The 22163-nt window shown below is 34.0% G+C and overlaps 1 protein-coding gene across 1 annotated transcript in view; it reads left to right on the forward strand.

Annotated features, from left to right (window-relative positions):
* LOC136025458 (agrin-like) overlaps nucleotides 1-22163 on the forward strand; it is a 214702-nt gene that overhangs the window by 121833 nt on the left and 70706 nt on the right. The window contains exon 10 of the mRNA XM_065701490.1: nucleotides 11750-11841. Within this exon, the coding sequence (XP_065557562.1) occupies nucleotides 11750-11841 (92 nt within the window). The remainder of the gene's footprint in view (nucleotides 1-11749; nucleotides 11842-22163) is intronic.

Here is a 22163-nt window from a genome sequence, read left to right on the forward strand (position 1 = left end):
AATGAATTGCCTAACTTATAGCCCTTTCCCTGAGGGTTTGTCCCCCCTCTTTACTTTTGATTCCTAAATAGTACACTAAAACTTCTGATTTCCAATCGAGTGAGCCCCCTTCAAAAATTATACCAACACCCCTTCCATAAAAAATCTTATATGCTAGCAATGGGGAACTAGCACAACTTATAGACTTTGCCCATAGGGCTATGAGGAGGACAGTTGACATCCCCGAAGAGATAATGATTGGACCTTTCAACTATGCTGAACAAAATGGCTGTATATATTTTTATTGGATGTGTTTGGGAAAATCACGGGCAGGGGGCTGGTTACCCTCCAATCACTTTCGATTCTAGAAAAGAGCACTAAAACTTTCGATTACCAATCCCATGAGCTCCTTTCGACATTGCTCTTTACTTAGGCAGCTAGGCTATTGCGCTACCTATGATATATATAAAATACACACCCATATATATATATATATATATATATATATATATATATATATATATATATATATATATATATATATATATATATATATATATATACATGTATATATATATATATATATATATATATATATATATATATATATATATATATATATATATATATATACATGTATATATATATATATATATATATATATATATATATATATATATATATATATATACATGTATATATATATATATATATATATATATATATATATATATATATATATATATATATATATATATACATGTATATATATATATATATATATATATATATATATATATATATATATATATATATATATATATATATATATATATATATACAACAGGTAAGGAGAAATTTCTTTTGGGATTTTGAAGTTATGGTAGCGTGCCTGATGGCGGATGTTTGTTCCCTGACACTTATGCTAGTATCTGTTACCCTTTGTTGTGAAACAGCACAGAAAAAAAATTCTTTTGTGCTCTATTGGCTTATACGATATACATTTGTCCGACATGACAATGGATACTGCAAAGTATGACAATATCAATAGCTCGATATCCCATGTGTTCTGCATACACGATTATTTATGTGATCCCTCGTTGGAGTTCTTGTGGTAAAAATGCCTTGAAAGGTAATATTTTATTCAATGCTTTATTTGAGGAGAATTGACTTAGACATTGCTCACTTTGCAAAATCTGGTTTTTGCCGACTTCTGATTTCATCCGATTTCCTAGCCTATCTAAAATATGTGGGAAAGAAAAAGAGCTTATACAATGAGAGAACTAGCTGTATTCATGCTTGAATATGAAGAGTCGAATATCGAATATCGAATATGAAAAATCGAAGAATCGAAGAATCGAACATCGAATATGAAGCTCCTTTGAAGCTTCATAAAAAAAAATACAAATCCTTTCACCAACTCAACTATGTAGTGCCAGAGTGACCTCTCAGCTCAGCTCCCTAAATGCCAGGAGCTGTTCAGTTTCAGTTATTTTTTTTTATAATTTCCCTGTTTTCGACTATGTGTGAATTTGCTATCTTCCCAACCCAGTTCGAAAGTGCTTGCTGGCTTCTATTTACCCTTTTGAAAAGTTTAAACTTCCTTTTGCAACCCGAATCAGATTCTCTTCTCAGATGCAGAGACTATCAACCATCAATCTAACAGCTCGATCTTGAAGAAGACATTATTTAATGGAGCCAAGTGCAATATAGTTTAGCTACATCATGGGCGTTTTCTTTCTGATCACTTATCTTTTTTGAAGGCGGTATACCCTCAGTAAGCGTGTACTTTATAGCATACAATACTTAGTAAATCTCACAGTCAAATTTGCATTTGAATAACTTCAATCATTTTGTAACATTTCAAATATCACTTGAATGCGGGCTCTCCAAATAAGTAAGCTAAATAATTTGATTTTCAAGGATCATGGCTTGATCTGTGTATAATGACTCAAAATAATGGGGGTAAAAATACCTCCCTTTCAGTGTGGTAAAATTTTAGCTTCGGCTCTAGAAATTCCAAAAGATCTAGCAAGCGCTTGGCAATCAAAAAGTGAATCATCAAAAAGTGAAGTTTTGTAAATAGCGACGAAGACCACACTGCCTTTCCAGTGTTTGTGAAGTTTTGTAGAAAATAACTCTCATCAGGGTTTATATAAAGGTTTTTTTTCTTAAATTTACAAAATACGAGCAATTAATCACCAGAAAGTGATGATAGGAATTATCATTAGGGGTAATCTCTGTTTTTTTGTGTTTGTTTAACTTGGTTATCCATTTTAAATTCCGTTTGTTTCAAGATTCAACTGTCCCCCCATCTATTATATAAGCGTGCTATCTCAACTAATAGAGATTAAACTCATAGAGATTCAAGTTACAGGAAATTAAATGAACAATAAGATTAAAATTGAATATGAGTAAAAAAAAAACTTAGTCAAGATGAAAAGAATCTATTTAGTGAGGAGAGAGGTAAATAGAGCAACGAAAATACTCCATTTTTATTAAAACGGAATTGAGATAAAAACACCTCATACCTTACCCCCCCCCCCTTCTTGAAAAGGTCTCTTTTTTGGATTTAATACCACATCTGTCATTGATTGGGCTGGATGGTAATTTCTTTTCCCACGTATGCCATAGTATTTGGTTATTGAGAGGAAATTCTCCTATTTTTATCAATGAAACAAAAAAAGTTTTCTCAACTGAAGATCTTTTCCAGAGGCTGTTGGGGTCATGTTATCTCCGGAGGCAAAGTTACTGGATCTTTCACCTATGCTGAATAATATGGCTATCTCAAAACTTCGATTGGACGGCTTTGGTGAAAAAGAGGTGGAAAAGGGATGGTTCTCCTCCAATTTTTTTGGTCACTTAAAAAGAGCACTAGGACTCCTTAATTTTCGTTCGATTGGACCCTTTTTCAGTATTCTAGGACCACTGGTTTGATACGATCACCCTTGGGAAAAAACCCAAATTAACATTCATCGATGATCTTTCTTTTGGCAAAACATGCAAAATTCCACATTTTTAGAGATGGGTGCTTGTAGAGAGTACTATTTTATTTATGGGTGCTTTTTGGAGAGTAGGATTCTCTGATGCGTTGAATTTTGTAGTGTGATTTCATAAGGATTTATTGACTTTTAGAGAATTTTTCCCCCTTTCTTCGAAAATCATGCAAATTTTCCCTTTCTTGAAGCTTTTGATGGACTAAACTTAATAAATCTTCTATATTTCAAATCAGTATGATAATATAATTCTTTAGAAATATCTATCGATATCAAAATTCTATTTTTAGATTTTCGGTCACTATTGAACAAAGTCGCTCCTTAGGCTACTTACAGTTCGTTATCACAAAACGTTTGAAAAGAGGGCAAATCAAAGAGAAATGTTTAAAGTTCATGTTAATTTTTTTTAAAAGGGCCAATTTAAGGCAAAACAAGAGCTAAGAGCTCATATGGCACTTGTGATGAGGTTGGAAGAGCCAAGAGCTACTATGGTATGAGCTCTAGCAAAATTCTAAGAATCAATAGACTGCTTTAAAAGGAAAATCAGAGGTTTAATGCCAGTCGGGATTTAAAATAAGTGCTCTGAGTCACCTTCTAAATATTAAAATTGATTAAGATCCGATCACCCACTCGAAAGTTAAAAATACCTCAATTTTTCTAATTTTTCCTCTCCCTTCATCCCTCCAGATGGTCGAATCGGGGAAAATGAATTTATCAACTCAATTTGTACCGCTCCCTGACACGCCTACCAATTTTCATCGTCCTAGCACGTCCAGAAGCACCAAACTTGCTAAAGCACTGAACCCCACCAACTAACTCCACCAAAGAGAGTGGATCCAGTCCGGTTACGTCAATCACTTATCTGCGACATTTATAAGTGTTTTCCAAGATTTCCAGTTTCTCCGTCCAACTCCCCCCAATGTCAAAAGATCTGGTCGGAATTTGAAATAAGAGCTCTGAGACAGGAGTTCCTTCTAAATATCAAATTTCATTAAGATCCGGTCACCCGTTCTTAAGTTAAAAATACCCCAAATTTCTGATTTTTCCAAATTAACAACCCCCAGCTCCCACAAAGAGAACGGATCCGTACCAATTATGTCAATCTCGTATCTAGAACGTGTGCTTATTCTTCCCATCAAGTTTCATCCCGATCTCTCCACTCTAAGGGTTTTCCAAGATTTTCGGTTTCCAAGATTTCTGTTTTCCCCCTCCAACTCACTTTGTTCCCTGATCTGATTCGAATTGAAAATGGAGCATCTGAGACATAAGATTCTTCTATATATCATATTTTATTAAGATCCGATCACCCATTCGTAAGACACCTCGATTTTCACGTTTTCCAAGAATTCTGGTTTCCCCCACAAACTCACTTCAATGTCACTGGATCTGGTCTAGGTTTAAAATAAGAGTTTTAAAGCACAAGATACTTCTAGATATCAAATTTCATTAAGATCTGATAACCCGCTCGTAAGTTACAGATACCTCATTTTTTCAAAATTTTCCCAAATACTCCCCCCCCAACTCCACCAAAGAGAGCGGATCTGGTCCGGTTATGTCAGTCACCTATCTTGAACTTGGGCTTATTCTTTCCACCAAGTTTCATCCTGATCTCTCCGCTTTAAGCGTTTTCCATGATTTCCACCCCCCCCCCCAATGACACTGGATCCGGTCGGGATTTAAAATAAGAGATCTTAGTTTCGAGGTTCTTCTAAATAGGAAATTTCATTAAGATACGATCACTCTTTCGTAAGTAAAAGTCCCCCCCTCAATTCCCACCAATGTCACCGGATCCAGTTGGGATTTAAAATAAGAGCTCTGAGGCACGATATTCTTCCAAACTTCAAATTTCATTAAGATCACTCCTTCTTAAGTTAAAAATACCTCCTTTTTGTCTAATTTTCATAATTAACCCCCCCCCCCAACTCCCCCAAACAGAGTAGATCCGTTCCAGTTATTCTAGTATCTATGACGTATCTAGGACTTCTGCCTATTTTCCCCACCAAGTTTCATCCCGATCCCTCCATTCTAAGCGTTTTCCGAGATTGTAGGCCCCCCCAACTCCCCCAATGTCACCAGATCTGGTCAGGATTTAAAATAAGAGCTCTGAGACATGTTATACTTCCAAACATCAAATTTCATTAAGATCCCATCACCCGTTCGGAAGTTAAAAATACTTCATCTGGTCAGGATTTAAAATAAGAGCTCTGAGACATGTTATACTTCCAAACATCAAATTTCATTAAGATCCCATCACACGTTCGGAAGTTAAAAATACTTCATTTTTTCTATTTTTTTCCGAATTAACCGACCCCCATTCACCCCCCCCAGATGGTCAAATCGGGAAAACGACTATTTCTAATTTAATCTGGTCCGGTCCCTGATATACATGCCAAATTTCATCGTCCTAGCTTACCTGGAAGTACCTAAAGTAGCAAAACCGGGACAGACAGACCGACAGACCGAGAGAATTTGCGATCGCTATATGTCACATGGTTAATACCAAGTGCCATAAAAAGTGATACGCTTTTTAGTTTCTGCAATGCGTTTTCGGGTTGCACGTGTTTTTTATGTTTCATGTGAGTCGACAAAAGTATTCTTTTCAGCTATTATGGCCAGATTATTTCAGGAAATATTGATCAAAATTTAGGGACTGGAGAAATTTCGACACATTAGGTACCCAATTTTTGTGGAACAGGATGAAATATATAACTTTTATTTAAACAAGGAGATTTCAAACTGTTTTTCAAAAGTCCTCTTTTCAAACAGTTCGTGTTAACGAACTGTAAATATGGAGCAACCCAGCTCAATAGTAACCGAAACTCTAAAAAATGAAATTTCGATACCAATACATATATTAAAAGAGTTTCGTTAGTATGCTGATAGCAAATATGTAAGTTATTTTAAGTTGAAAATAAGACCATCAGATTCAGCGAACTTTACTGCAGAGGTTTCACGCACCTATCTGCAAAAAATGTGGAATTATGTATTTTTTGCCAGAACAAAGATCACGGATGCGTGTTTATTTATTGTTTTTGTTTCGTTTTTCCAGGGATGACCGTATCAACCGAGTGGTTCTAGAATATCGTAAGAAGGCTCATTTGAGTGAAAATAAAATTTATAGTGCCCTATTATGTGACCAAAAAATTAGAGGGCAAATACGACCCCCCCCCCCCACCCCTTTCCCCCAAAATCATCCGATTAAAATTTTGAGATACCATTTTTTTCATCACAGTTAAAAGGCTCAATATCTATATCTTTGGATATAACATGTACCCCCCCCCCCACAGCCTCAGGGGAAAGGTATTTGGGTTACAAAATTTGCCCATTGTTTACGCATTGTATTTGTTACCGGGAAATATGTGAATTTTCAGGTGGGGGTGGGCAAACTCTCTGCGGGGAATTTTTTCATGGTAGAATTTTTCCTAGAGAAGGAAGTTGCCAGGGGATTAACTTGTCAGGGAAAATTATACACAAGGGAATTGGCCAGAATTCCTATAACAATTTATTTTATATGTCTTGCTTCCTCTTTCCTTCTCGATTTTACACGGGGAGCTGTTAAGGGTATTTTTCCAGGGTAAATTTTCACTGGGATTGAACTGTCTAGAGGATATTTTTCGTGGGGAGGGGGATTTTTCCGTGGAGATGGAGCCCGATTTCCTGGCATTATTTAAAAGATGATCAGAAACTAAATAAAAAAAAACAAGTTTTTTCAACTGGAAGTAAGAGCAACATTAAAACTTAAGAAGGACAGAAACTACGTATTACATATATGAAGGGAATTGCCCCCTCCTCAATACCTTAGTCTTTACGCTAAAGTTTGAATTTGGTCCCAATTCTTTAAAAACGACTCTGGAAACACAAGGGTTTTTTAATTGGAACAGTTAAGAAGTTTGTTTAAAAGTACTTAAAAAATAGAGTAAAGAGTGAGGTGTTCAGGATAGGGCAATTCCTTTCATATACATAATGATTTCTGTCCTTTCGAAGCATTAATGTTGCTCCTTACTTTCAGTTGAAAGGCTCCGTTGGAAAGATCCAAAATTATTTTGGCTCTTTAAAAAATTAAATAAAAAAAAAAAAAGTTTTTTCAACTGAAAGTAAGGAGTGACATTAAAACTTAAAACAAACAGAAATTACTTCGTATATGAAAGGGGCTGCTTCCTCATCAACGCCCCGCTCTTTACGCTAAAGTTTGACTCTTTCTCGCAACTCTTCTTTTTAAAACAGTAAAAAACTTTAGCGTAAAGAGCGGGGTGTTGATGAGGAAGCAGCCCCTTTCATATACGAAGTAATTTCTGTTCGTTTTAAGTTTTAAAGTAATTTCTGTTCGTTTTAAGTTTTGGTTTCTATTGAGCCGGGTCGCTCCTTACTACAGTTCGTTACCACGAACTGTTTGAAAACTGTTGTTATTATTGTTATCATGCTCAGTAAAAATAATAATTGTATTATCAAACAGTTCGTGGTAACGAACTGTAGTAAGGAGCGACCCAGCTCAAGAGTAGCCGAAACTCTAAGAAACGGAATTTTTATAACAATAGCTACATCAAAACAATTGCATTTTAATGCTGATTTTAAGTATCTAAGTTTCATTATGTTTAGATTTACCCATCAAAAGTTACGAGCCTGAGAAAATTTGCCTTATTTTATAAAGTGGGGAGAAACACCCCTTAAAAGTAATAGAATCTTAAATCACATCATCAAATTCAGCGTATCAAATCACACCATCAAATTCAGCATATCAGAGAACCCTATTGTAGAAGTTTCAAGCTCCTATCTACAAAAATGTGGAATTTTATGATTTTTGCTTTTTTTTGCCACAAGACAGATCACGCGTGCGTGTTTATTTGTTTTTTTTTTGTATTTTTTTTCCCAGGGGTAATCGTATCAACCCAGTTGTCCTAGAATGTCATGATAGGGCTCATTCTAATGGAAATTAAAAAGTTTTTCCTAAAGTCACCGGATCAAAATTCCGATATAGCCATTATATTCAACATAGTTGAAAAGCCCAATAACTATTTCTCTGGGGACGACTTACTCCCCCACAGTCCCCGTGGGAGGGGCTACAAGCTACAAAGTTTGACCAGTGTATCCACATAGTAATGGTTATTGGGAAGTGTACATTCGCTTTTAGTGGGATTTTTTGGGTTTGGGGAAGGGGTGGAGGGGACGGGGTTACGCGGGGGGAACTTTCCATGGAGGAATTTTTCAAGGGGGAAAAATTCCACGAATGGGGCGCAGGATTTTTTAGCATTTTTTTAAAGGACAATGAAAAATAGAATATGAAAAAGTTTTTTCCATTGAAAGTAAGGAGCAGCAACTATTTTAGTTTCAACTATTTATTCTACGGCCTTTGTGATTCAGCGGTCATTTTTAAGGAATTGGGACAAAATTTACGCTTTAGTGTAAAGAGCGAGGTATTGACGAGGGGATGAACCCCCTCATATACGTAATAAAAACATACGAAAATAGAAGTTCGTTACGTAAGTTAATTTGTAAGTTACGTATATATTTACTAATAAAAGCGTTCGTAAAAAATTAAAAGTTCTAGTTGCCTTTTTAAATAACCAAAAAATTGGAGGGTAACTAGGCCTACTCCCAGCTCTTTTTTTCCCAAAATCGTCCAATCAAAACTATGAGGAAGCCATTTAGCCAAAAAAATAAATTAATATGCAAATTACGTTTTACTTATTCATGTGCGGAGAGCCAAAATCAAAACATGCATTAATTCAAAAACGTTCAGAAATTAAATTAAAAAAACAAGTTTTTTTAACTGAAAGTAAGGAGCGATATTAAAACTTCAAACGAACAGAAATTAATCCGTATACGAAAGGGACTGTTCCCTCCTCAACGCCCCGCTCTTTACGCTAAAGTTATTTACTGTTTTAAAAAGTAGAGTTGAGAGAAAGAGTCAAACTTTAGTGTAAAGAGCAGGGCATTGAGGAGGGAACAGTCCCTTTCATATACGGAGTAATTTCTGTTCGTTTTAAGTTGTAAGGTCGCTCCTTACTTTCAGTTAAAAAAACTTGTTATTTGTACTTAATCTTAACAAATAGACAGACAATTTTACTACAACACACAGTAAACCAAATCTGTTGAAAACCCGCAGGAAAAATTTCTAACAGAATCGTAAAGAAAATGCACATCATGAGCGTAAAGCTTTGTATTTATTTTCATTCGGGCAGGATGAATAGGATAGTTTCTTTTTGTTAAAAAGAAATAGAAATCTGTAAAAATTTTCTGATTTATCCTGTATTTGTAGCTGGGTTCCGACTCAGTAAAGAGAAAACTCTTGAAATGATCACATTATCAAAATAGATCATAACGTCGTATCATCACAATCATCATCAAATCAGAGAAAATTATCATAAAGTAATTCATAAAAATTCTTTGGAACACCTACATTGATTAGATTGCAAGTTAAATTTTCAACAGTGCGCAAACAGAAAGTTTCATTTATTATAACACAACTTTCCCGAAAGAAAAACACATTCTTCAATCCCCAGAGAAAACGGGAGAAAATCAAATATTTGCCTGCAAAAACATTTCTTTTACTTTCTGATGATACGAAACTTCCTGCCTAAGTGAAATACTGCTTTGATTTTATTCGTCGTTAGTTTTTCTTTCTGTTACTATTTCAGAATTTTTTTTAAATAGTGTTTTTGTTCTTCTGTTTGTCTTTTTGCTTGTCTTATCTTCGTGGATTTCTTTTTTTCTGCTACTCTACATTTTTTTACATTTTCGTATAGTGGATAAAAAATAGGCTTCTTTTATTATTAACACAATTGAAAATTCACTCACTATATATCCTATACAATAACTATTGCTATTGCTTTTAATACATGTTTATTTCTTTAGTTGTTATACGACTAACAACATCATTTGATAACAAGCTTCCTTAAATAGCGTGATAAATGAGGCAATATTGAAACCATGCTTCTCTAAAACATCTTGAAATTGAAGACGAAGTCCGAAATTTGAAAAATGAGCCGGATTTATAATTAAACAAATCATTCAAAATCTTTGACGTTTTTCCTTTTTGAATATAAGGTCACCTTTTTTGTTTTGTGGAACGTAAGGTATTGTTTTTAATGTAAGTTTTTTTTTTATAAATGAGTGGTTGAACAACCTTTCAGTTTTGAGTTGATCTTGTGAAAATTGAATAGTTGATTTTACATGGGGAAACAAATAACATTTGGAATGTCATCTATTTCAGTAAAAAACACTTCATACCCTTGTCCTTCGATACCATAATAAGATTTGATTCTTAATGGATTTAAAAGCCAAGTAATCCGTAGCTCATCTTATTTCAGAAAACAAGTGCATTTTTTTTATTCAAGAAGATGACAGTGGCAAAAGCATGAGGAATCATTTTGTATAATTTTGGTTGCTTTTTGCGAAAGAGGCTCCATCCCTCTTTCTTGTTAAGTGGGTATATTTCAATCCTAAGCAACAGAACTGCTAAAAATACTACCCGTTTGGATTTTTATTATTGTGACTGAGCATATTTAAGACCCAAGACTAGTTTTTTGATCGTCTTAACTGTAACAAATCAGTTTTAAATATTTCGGTGTTGGAGAGCGAGGGATTGCGGAGGGGACAACCCATTTCATATACGGAGTAATTTCTGTTCGCTTTAAGTTTTAATGTCGCTCCTTACTTTCAGTTAAAAAAACTAGTTTTTTTTTTATGTAATCAAACAGTTCGTGGTAACGAACTGTAGTAAGGAGCGACCCGGCTCAAGAGTAACCGAAACTCTAAGAAACGGAATTTTTATAACAATAGCTATATCAAAACAATCGCATTTTAATGCTGATTTTAAGTATCTAAGTTTCATTATGTTTAGATTTTTTATATATTTCGGTGTTGGAGATGTTAATTATAACTATGATTGCAAAAAGCCTTTCTTCTCAAGTTGGGTCAAATAATTTTAAAACCAGGTTGTATATCTTTTCTTGTTAGTCCTCTCTAACTTTTTCCATAATTTTTATTGTTGCTACTAGTGACAAGACAATAAATCGGAGCGGGGAATCGGAATCATTAGGATTAAGGGTTCACAAAAGATATGCATTGGAATCTAAATCGGCTAAACTTTCCCAGTTCTTGAAAGTATCTTAATATGTGACTCGATTTTCACAAGAAAAATTGTTGTTTTTTTTATTCAAGTAAAGCTTTTGCTCTATTTCTCCGAGACTTGGTAACCGAATTTATGTGTAGCAGTTTGTATTCAGCGCTAGCCTACGGTAGATCTACTGTTTCGTTAGCCACCTTTTTATGATACGGGTCAAATGAACAATAAGAAAATGATTAGTCTCGCTTCTTAATATTTATTTTTTTAATCTTATCCATTAAACGTTGCTCACGAAATCTCAGCCGGAAATTTGACATTTTTTTTGCAAAAAAAAAATAAAGTTTAATAGTTGTTTGAAGCCGATTTAGTTTGGTTGAAGCTGCATGATTGGCCAGAAAATCACGGCAACTATTGTATCCCAAACAAAGAAAAATAAAGATACAAAAAACTACGTAACTATGTTTATATACGACCATTTTAAAAGTCAAACTTTAGTGTAAAGCAATCTGGTAATCGGTTTGATTGGGTAGATGTGTCCTTTTTATCATTGTCATATTGGCTTTTTTACTTCTTTAGTAGTTAAAAATTCTGTTTTGCACCATCCCTCTGATAGCATTGGGGATTTGAAATTTTAATGGCACGAAATAAATTCTTACTATAGTTTACGAGGCCTTTATGCAAGAAATGATGATCTTTTTCTTTTTTTAAGATAACTGCGAATCCAAAATATGCGACTTTTCCTCCAAATGCGTACAGGACAGTCAAGGAAATGCAGTATGTGAATGTCCACATTGTTCTGAGGTATATTTTTGTGTTCTCACCTCTCTCTTTCTTTCTCTTTTAACCATATTAGCCTTACTTCTGTCAAATCCTTGATTTGTATTAGCGTTGAAATTTGATATATTATCTACACATTTTGTTGAACCTGCAAAAACTAATCATTATTAGTATTGAGAGAGAGAGAAAGAGAAAATTTAAAAAAAGAAAACAATAACAACAAGAGAAAAAAATAGCAAATACTACAGATTTCAAATAACAACTGTGTTGTCGGATAAGGTATCTTATCCGATTATCTACATCTCCCTGGAGATGTCGATAAGGTATATTTTAGGGTCAATTCTTACTATAATTCTAGTTTAATTTCATTTTAATTAATTATAATTCAAATCTATATTTTTTTTTCGAGCGAAAACAAAGAGAACAGATTATTTTAATTCCAACAAGCAGTCACACGGGAGGATGTTGCTCCTCTCTTGATGTTCCTGAAGGCTTAATATGAAGCGTACTACATTTTAGCTTGAATTATTTTACTTGATCAAGTCAAGAATATATTTTTGAAAAATTTAGAGTTATGATACGAAATAATTGTTCAAATGTTAACAAAGGTCTTACAACTGAAGTTAAACTTTGAACTATTTTTCTATTTCCAAGTATTTAACAAAAAAAACAAAAATACTTATTTTCTAATAGAAGTAAAGAGTGATATATGTAGAATGGGGAATGGCTAACCTTTCTTCCACCTTCGTCCTTAAATTCAATATTTTGTCCCTATGCCTTGACTTTTAAAAGCTACCATTTTCTGTTGAAAACGGCCATTGCTTACAATGGGTCATACTACCCTTCAGCACCTGCATTGCACGGATAGTTGTGGTTCAATTGAGATAAACCCAGCAATTTTTATTCCAGCCAAAGGACTGTAAAGAGTAATGCTGAAGATATAACAGACAAAATAAACAACTAAAATAATAAATAATAATACAAAATATAACATAAACAAGTAAAATACCAGCAAATAGTCGTGCGGGTGTCATGAGGTTCCTACAGCTTTAGCCATATTGGCAATGCAATGCCCGAAAGGAGGACAGCTAAAACATCAACAAGCTCATTATGTAATACAAAAAGACCATCACCTAACGTAAAGCTAGTGGATTCGTGAAGTTTTTTATCGTAGACAAACTAAAATCAGCACTACTCAGTAGGACTAACATACGGTATTCGGACAGTAAGACATAAGAAGGCAGTTTATGGAGAGAACGTAGGGGTTTAGTACGCCATTTTAGTTTTACGTAAACTAACAACAGTGTGACAACAAGCAAGAAATAACCTGAAAATATTCGTGCAGTAAGCTACAGAAGGAAGTTTTTAACCTTAGCCGAGAAATTACAAAACTGGCTGAGGAATAGATTTCCCCAGACGTACACTGACCTCAAAGTATGGCGAATGCGAGCATCATCAAACGATTGCTCCTTAAAGATGAACCCTGGGTAACAGAACTGCTTCACAGATGCCAGATCACATTGTCAAATAAACAAATCAGTGATATCAAGGAGTAGTGCAGGCGAAAGCATACAAATTCAGCCTAAGACGATAGGCCTATATAAGAAATTTCATGATAAACACCGAAACTTTCATAGATCTTAAACAATATATTAGGAGTATTAGGACATGTTGCCAATATTAGTCTAGGTGGAAAAAGGGGTCAACCTCAAACAAATCGCTATACAAATGATTTTTTCACTACCCCGACCCAAAATTTGCCTTAGAGAAAACCTCACCCTCTACCTCCTCAATCCAAGCTGCTGTAATGTTCTGATGTATTTGGGATATTGAATCAAACCCCTAAACAACTTCCCAAATTCAGCACTGCCCTTTCAGGACGACATTCTTTAAATTAAAAAATTCATCCTCAACCTCGACATAAAAAACTCGAATTTGTGAAAGAGCTAGAGTGAAAAACTTTTCGGACTTGGAATCAGCACATATTTTTTACTCATAATGCGAAAGAATCATTTGTATAGCAATTTCTTTTGGGGTTGACCCTGTTTTTCATAATTTTCCTTGTTTTCCCCCAACCTCACTCTCTCTCAAAGCTTTAAGCCCCAGACAATTCTTTTGATTTTATGTTTATCAGAAGAAAAGAGCGTATAAATGACATATCTAATCACATTTGCTGGTATTTACTCAATTAACATTTTTTGCACCTCAAATTCAACCTAAAGAAAACTCACATTTGTGAAAGAGCTAGAGTGGTAAAGTTTTTGGATTCGGAATCAGCACATATTTTTTAGTTGGATAGTGAAAGAATCATTTGTATAAAAAATTGTTTGAGATCAGACCACATTTTCACTAGACTATATAACAAGGTCATCAGCATTGCTCAGACTACTTAAGCAGATTGAGTCAACATAATATCTTGTTTACTAGCTGAAAGGTCATCACGACAAACCAAGGAAAAAAGTTTTTGGCACTTTTAAAAAAGCTTCCTATTCTAATTAAATTCCCATTGTGTTCCAGGAGTCGTTAAAAAATTGAGCCAAATAGTCAAACTTTAGAGCAAAGAGCAAGGTGTTGAGGAGGGGGCAACTCCTTCATATGCGGAATAATTTCTGTTCGTTTTGAGTTTTAAATTTGCTCCTTACTTTCAGTTTAAAGAATTTTTTATATTTAATTTCTGATCGTTTTTCAAATAATGCCGGTAAATCTGACTCAACCAACACGGAAAATTGCCTCCCTCGAGTGAAATTCTTCCGATGGAAAGTTGCTCCCACTTAAAATACATCTCTCCCCGTAGAATTCCTTCTGGAAAACTTCATCTTCGCTGAAACTTCATCTTCGCCCCCCCCCCTCCATAAAATTTTTTACGGACGATTTAGCCAGAAAAATTCTCCTTAACATACTTTCATTTTAAAGAGACTTTAATCTCTGATCGTTTTTCAATCACTCGAGAAATTTCAATCCCTTAGGCTACACGACATTTTCTCTGGAAATCCAAACCCGCTGAAAATTTTTCCCGTAAAATTACCCCGGAACATCTCCACATTCAAAATTCAGCTGGCAAAGAGAAAGTAAAACAAATAAAACAATTTCGTGTAGAAATTCTGTCAAATTTCCCCCTCCCTCCGTGTAAAATTTTCCCTGGAAAGTTCTTCCGAAAAATATCTCTCCCCATGGAAAACACCCAGGCACAAAATCCCCCCCCCCTCGAAAAATGTATGCATGCTTCTCAATTGCAAATACTGTACGCAAACAGTAGGCAAATATAATAACTTAACGACCCTTCCCCACGGGCTATGGTGGGTCATGTTACCCATAAAGGGATGGTTATTATATCTTTCAACTATGTTGAACAGAATGGTTATCTAATAATTTTGATCGGGCAACTTAGGGGAAAAAGAGGCATGGGAGGGGGGCAAGTTGTCATCCATCCTCATTGGTCACTTAAACAGGGTATTAGAACCTTTCTTTTCCGATCTTCTAGGACCATTAGTTTGATACGATGACCCCAACTGAAAAATACACACGCAAAACAAATAACCACGTATCCATGATCTTTTTTCTGGCAAAACATGCAAAATTCCATATTTTCTATAAAGGAGCTTGAAACTTTTATAGTACGGTTCTCTCATGTGTCGAAACTGATGGTGCGATTTTTATTAAAATTCTTTGGATTTGGGGGTGTTTCTCGCTTTTTTTTTGAAAATTAGACAAATTTTTTCAGGTTCGTAACATTTGATGAGTAGCAATAAACCTTAATTTATCTTATATATTTGGAATCATCATAATAAGCCGATTCTTTTGATGTATCTGTTGATATCAAAAATTCGGTTTTCTAGAGTTTTGGTTGCAATTGAGCCGGGTCGCTCCCTAATTACAGTTCATTACCATGAACTGTTTCACCACTATCGATGTGTAAACTAGGTTCATATAATCCATTATTCTCTCTCTTTACTCTTGCAAGGCTGAATCTTGAAAAAAACGTGCTTTGGAAGAACTCCAATTTACAGAAATACTGAAAAAAATAACAGCTATTCCAAATCTTAGCAGCTAAAACAAATACTAATACGACCAAGGTAGGTGGTTTGTCTATAAAAATAAAGAAAAATGAATTATATTTGGAAAAAAACGAAGCATTTCTGTCTAAGATTAATAGAAATCTTATAGATTGTTTGGTTGCAATTGAGCCGAGTCGCTCCTTACTTACAGTTCATTATCGCGAACTTTTTGATACAAAACTCCAGTTTTTACGGAATAAAAATTCTAAATACACGGTTGCCAAAAAGATTCCCAGAATTAGCTTACTATGATTTCGAACGTAAACACGCTAATCGTTGCAAACAATCCTTTTTGTATTCAAATTTATTTTTTTATGATCATGTCTCCACACGAAAATAAATTTCACCAGTATCAATCCCTTAAAACGATCATTTGCGTGTTTCCATTGGAATCTATGGATGTTCTGTAGTTTGGACTGCTGATAGCTACTGACGCGACAGGATAGATACCAAATAACTACTTTATCTGCTTACGACCAAGATAATCATAGTAGTTAGGCTTTGATTTTACAACTTAGACAGAAACCTATGGGTAGAAAGTTTAGTAATATATCAGTGATTTGATTTTTTTTTTTTTTTTTTTTTTTTTACTGATAATGTGAACTGTTTGATATTGGATCTAAATGATGATTTACTGTATAATAAGTTTCGACTTGATATGTAATAAAGTGGTGCATTTGAAATAAAACCACCAAGTTGAAAACATCATGGCATCAAGATTACGAATTATTGACCTTTAATTTAAAAAAAAATTATTCTATCTTTCCAGTATTCTTAATTTTATTTAATTTCATTATTACGTTTGTTATTTACATTTATTATTTTTATGTTCGATATCTATACTATTTTATTATATTATCATTATTATTATGACAATCTATTTAAAAATCTATTTGAGAATTAATAAAGATTTCTTAAATGCTCTTATATCAAATCTAATGGATATTGTTGAGTATAAGTTCGTTTTGCATGTGCATATGAAAGATAAACTTTCACTGATGTCATTTTAAAAATAGAAAAAGAAACTGTTTTATAAAGCTTTCTAGAGTATAATTAAAGCTTTTACAGCTTTTAAAAATTAAAGCTTTCTAGCTTTCTAGGTAAAACATTTGAAACCAAAATCTTGGCCACTAAATCTGATTCCCTGTAATGAAAATATAGCAATAACAGGAAATTACAAAACTCGCAGTAGATTATAAATAATTATAACAATGATAATAATAGTAATAATATTGAAAATATCGCAATGACAGTGAAGCTAAAAAAGAGCAGAGTTGCAGTTTGACTAGGTTGGTGGCTTTTGAACTGCATGAATGCAAATTTCAGGAGTGAATCAACTGCCGAAAATAGGGCCTGACAAAAAAAAGCCAAACAAAAAAATGACAATAAAAGATTCTACGCTCACTGTAACTAACGACACTAATGGCATTAAGTTGAAACTTATATGGAACGTTTAGGGGGAGTTACAATTAAACAAAATTATTATATGCATGGATGTATTATTAGGCCATATAAGCAACATAGGGCATATAAGGACATAGGCAGTGATGCTATATCATAGCTAATAATATCCTTGATATTTTAAAGGAGCTAATTTGATTGAAAACTAAAAAATGTAGTGCCCTCTTAAGAGTCAAAAGTGATTGGCGGGCGAACAGTTCTCCTCTTTAGCTCATAATTTTTGTTTTAATAACTCATAAGTTTTTTATAGAGTTGCAGTTTGCTTGTTGGCTTTTGAACTGCATGAATGAAACTTTCAGGAGTGAATCAACTGCCGAAAATGGGTCTGACAAAAAAAATGACAAACAAAAAAATGACAATTTTTTTTTAACGGTCACTGTAGCTAACGAAACTAATGTTATTAAGTTGAAACTTATATGGAACGTTTAAGAGGAGTTACAATTAAACAAAATTATTATATGCATGGATGTATTATTAGGCCATATAAGCAACATAGGGCATATAAGGACATAGGTAGCGATGCTCTATCATAGCTAATAATATCTTTGTTATTTTACAGGAGCTAATTTGATTGAAAATTAAGTGCTCTCTTAAAGTCAAAATTGATTGGAGGGCCAACGGCTATCCTCTTTAGCTTATAATTTTTGCTTTGACTCATAAATTTTTGATAGAGTTGCAGTTTGACTAGCTTGGTGGCTTTTGAAATGCATGAATGAAACTTTCAGGAGTGAATCAACTGCCAAAAATGGGCCTGACGAAAAAATGAGTACCTTCTAAAGCTCTGCATTCGTTTGGCATTTAAGGTTAAAATCAGTGACATTTTGAAAAATTTTCGTTAAGAAAATTATGTTTCGTTTTGCATCAGTTTTAAATGCAATGTAGCTAAAAAAAAAAAAAAACAGTCTAAGCAGATATCGTTTTCAGAAATAACTACTACTAGATAGTGAACGGAATGCAATTAAGAAAACCCTTGTGTATCTTTATGCGATGTAAATACAAATTTTGACAATATATTATGTCAATTAAAATTTTCTAATAATCTGTTTTCTCGAGTAAAACTATTAAAATACTAAGGATAGAAAAAAATGACATCTGGAATTGTCGTCACCGATAAAAAATTTATCGCAGTATCCCAGTATCCCACTCTTAGCAGTGTTGCCACTGTGGACATTGAGATTAAATAAGTAGAACTGAGCAGTTAAATTTGCCAACAATTTTTCACCCAAAAAGTTTAAAACCTTACAATCTGTTTATCAAGACAAAGGACCCTCAAAGTAAATCTAAACTTTCTTAAGCTCTGTGGTACCAGGTTCTTTTAGCTTATTTTTGCTGATTTTTCTCTGACTTTTTTTTTATGTAACACCTGCTGCACAAAGAACTTCAAAACTGCGCTGCGAGGTCGTCCTCATTAAAAATTTGATTTTCAAAGTGTCGTAACTTTTCAAAATCTATACGGTTTTGTAATTTTTTGATTGACGGATTCAAACAATAACAAATCATTTTCACTGTCCTTGGTGCTTTATGAAAATGTATTTTGCTCCCATGCCCATGATGAAATCGGATATGACTTATGGTTTTGTACTATTCACGGTGAAAGTTCACCGTTTTAAAATCTACATAAATGCACCTGAGGTGCATAGTTAAAATTGCACTCTAGTTTCTATTCAACAGTTGTTAAGAACGCAATAGCTTTTTGAACTTGTTGAAAATATCTAAGTTTAAATAAGATGAGCCCTTCCAACAGAATTGTCCCTCCACAATAAACATGCTAGTTTTCCAAAAAAGGAATCTGTGAAACAACAAAAGTATATATTTTTTCGTGTTCGTTGTGGTTGATACTCTGCACATATATCCGCTAATTCCTTTTTAGTCTGAGGGCACTTTTAGCTATATCGCTGGTCGGTAAATTTATGATTTGTTTTTCCTTGCGGACGAAGGTAATCAAAGCCTTGCAGAACTTAAAATTTTTATTAGCTTTCATTTTTTTTTTAGGTCTTTGAGCACAATTAAGCCAGACAGCAACGTTAGTTAGGAAGGGAGCGCATGCTGTCACTTTTTTTGCTCCTTCACACTAGAGTTTGAAAAATATCCTTTTTGCACTTCATTTGACAATGCCTTTTAAGTATTTTCATTTATAAATGGACAAACATACAATTAATCCCTCCTAATTCTGAAAATATAAATGTGGATCCCTCATTCTATAAATTTTTTGAAGTGATCCTCTGGATCCGTCATTAAAGGTTCCACTATCATTTCACCGGAATGTATTACCAAAACCACCAAACAAAAATTTCATATCAAAAGGCTCAACTCATCGAACGAAGTTACCGTGACAAAATAGCTTTCAAGAGTAATGTCTATCCTTCAAGTATAAACATCAACGCGTCTAATTTTTTGCCAACTTTCCAGATTACATAATACAAGAACTTCTTGAAAGCAAAAAAACAAAGGTCCTTAAAAGGATTAATCGCCTTCCTGTATCTAAAGTGTAACAGATAACAAAAGGGTATAAAAATCAGATCCTTAAATTATAATCAAAAAAATATGCAAACTGCTTGGTTAAGCAATCTTCACTGTGACAAATGACTGCCTCAAATAATTGGTTCTCTTATCAGAGTAAAGGAGCATGTCAAGACCTCACCACAGTTTGCTTTTAACTTTTAATTTTATGTGCGGAAGGCAAACTTTACTAATGCGCTGTGAAATTAGCTTTTGGCAACGACTTCACACTTTTATTTATTCTTAAACTGGTAATTATTGGTGTGAGAGCCTTTGCTGGCGACAATTTATGAAAACATAGTGGGATGTATTTTTCAAATCAATGGGAAGGGGGGGGATTTTTTAAATAAAGCTGCCTAACAATCCATTTTTCATTGTAGATAAAAAATATATTAAAATATAGAGGGGGGGATTTCTTCTTCCCCAATTAACATCACTGTGTGCCTTTTTGCCCGAGGTGATGTATTTGTTTTTTTTATTTAGTGTACTTTTTTTCAAGCTTATATTTTAAATCTCTTTTTAACTTTGAATTAACCCTAATAATACGCTATTTTTGTTCTTAGGCTTTAACATCACATAACACCTTTTGAAACAGTTTGTATTTTTACTTAACAGTTAGGAATACCTCAATATTTGACATCCCGTAGTGTCTCATGAGAAAAATGTGACAGATAGGTTGACTTGGGTTATTATTTTTTAGATTGTTAATGCGATTTGATACATTCCATGTAATATTTCAAGGGGGCTCAAAATAATACAAACAGAGATGCGACAAATTCAAGGGAAATATGTTCAAGACTCTCCACAGAAATAGTTAAGATTTAGGCATTTCTAGGAGGAAAGACAAAACCAAATACTGTTCCTTCAATCCTGACTTGATGCTAAAACAAGGTGAATCTAAGCTGTGGAATGACTGGATACACAGGGGAGATAAGTCCAAGCTGTATAATTACGGAACATAGATTTGTTGCAAAAATCCAAGCGCAAATGACGTTCTGGTCTTTAGAAGGCATAGAAAACCTTAATCCTACTCCTAAGGGCGTATCCGGGATTTTGGTTCAGAAGAGGGTGATATTAGATACAAGAAAGTGGATTTGGAACTAGAAATGAGTGATGAACATAAGTGCCAATTAAGATAGTTAAGTAAATTGTTTGTCACAAATTTTTTTCGAAAAATCGATTTTCATCTACAAACCTAACTAGAATTAAGAATTTTTGAATATTTAACTGAAATAAGCCGACTGAACTGACCTGAAGTCAATTCAACAAAACTAAATCACATAACACATCAAACAGTTCGTGGTAACGAACTGTAGTAAGGAGCGATCCGGCTCAATAGTAACCAAAACTCTAACAAATTGAATTTTGATATAAATAGCTACATCAAAAGAATCGCATTTTAATGCTGATTTTAAATATATAAGTTTCATCGAGTTTAGTCTTAGCCATCAAAAGTTACGAGCCTGAGAAAATTTGCCTTATTTAGGAAAATAGGGGAAAACACCCCCTAAAAGTCGTAGAATCTTAACGAAAATGACACCATCAGATTCAGCGTGTCAGAGAACCCTACTGTAGAAGTTTCAAAATCCTATCTACAAAAATGTGGAATTTCGCATTTTTTGCCAGAAGACAAATCACGGATGCGTGTTTATTTGTTTGTTTTTTTTAGTTTTTTTTTTTTTTCCCCAGGAGTCATCGTATCGACCAAGTGGTCCTAGAATGTCTCAAGAGGGCTCATTCTAACGGAAATGAAAAGTTCTAGTGCCCTTTTTAAGTGACCAAAAAAATTGGAGGGCATCTAGGCCCCCTCCCACACTCATTTTTTTTCCCAGAGTCAACGGATCAAAATTTTGAGATAGCCATTTTGTTTGGCATAGTCGAAAATCTTAATAACTATGTTTTTGGGGATGACTTACTCCCCCACAGTCTCTGGGGGAGGGGTTGCAAGTTACAAACTTCAACCAGTGTTTACATATAATAATGGTTATTGGGAAGTGTACAGACATTTTCAGGGGGATTTTTTTGGTTTTAGGGGTAGGGTTGAGGGAGGGGGCTATGTGGGAGGATCTTTCCTTGGAGAAATATGCCATGGGGGAAAAAAATTCAATGAAAAGGGCGCAGGATTTTCTAGCATTACTATAAAAAAAAAAACAATGAAAAAACAAACATGGAATCGTTTTTTCAAATAAATGTAAGGAATAGCATTGAAATTTAAAACAAACAGAGATTATTACGCATATGAAGGGTTCTAAAAATACTGTAGCATAAAGAGCGAGGTATTTAGGAGGAGATAAATACCTCGCTCTTTATGCTAAAATATTTTTAGTGATT

Source organism: Artemia franciscana, chromosome 3, assembly GCF_032884065.1.
Source record: "Artemia franciscana chromosome 3, ASM3288406v1, whole genome shotgun sequence".
NCBI classification, from domain to species: domain Eukaryota; kingdom Metazoa; phylum Arthropoda; class Branchiopoda; order Anostraca; family Artemiidae; genus Artemia; species Artemia franciscana.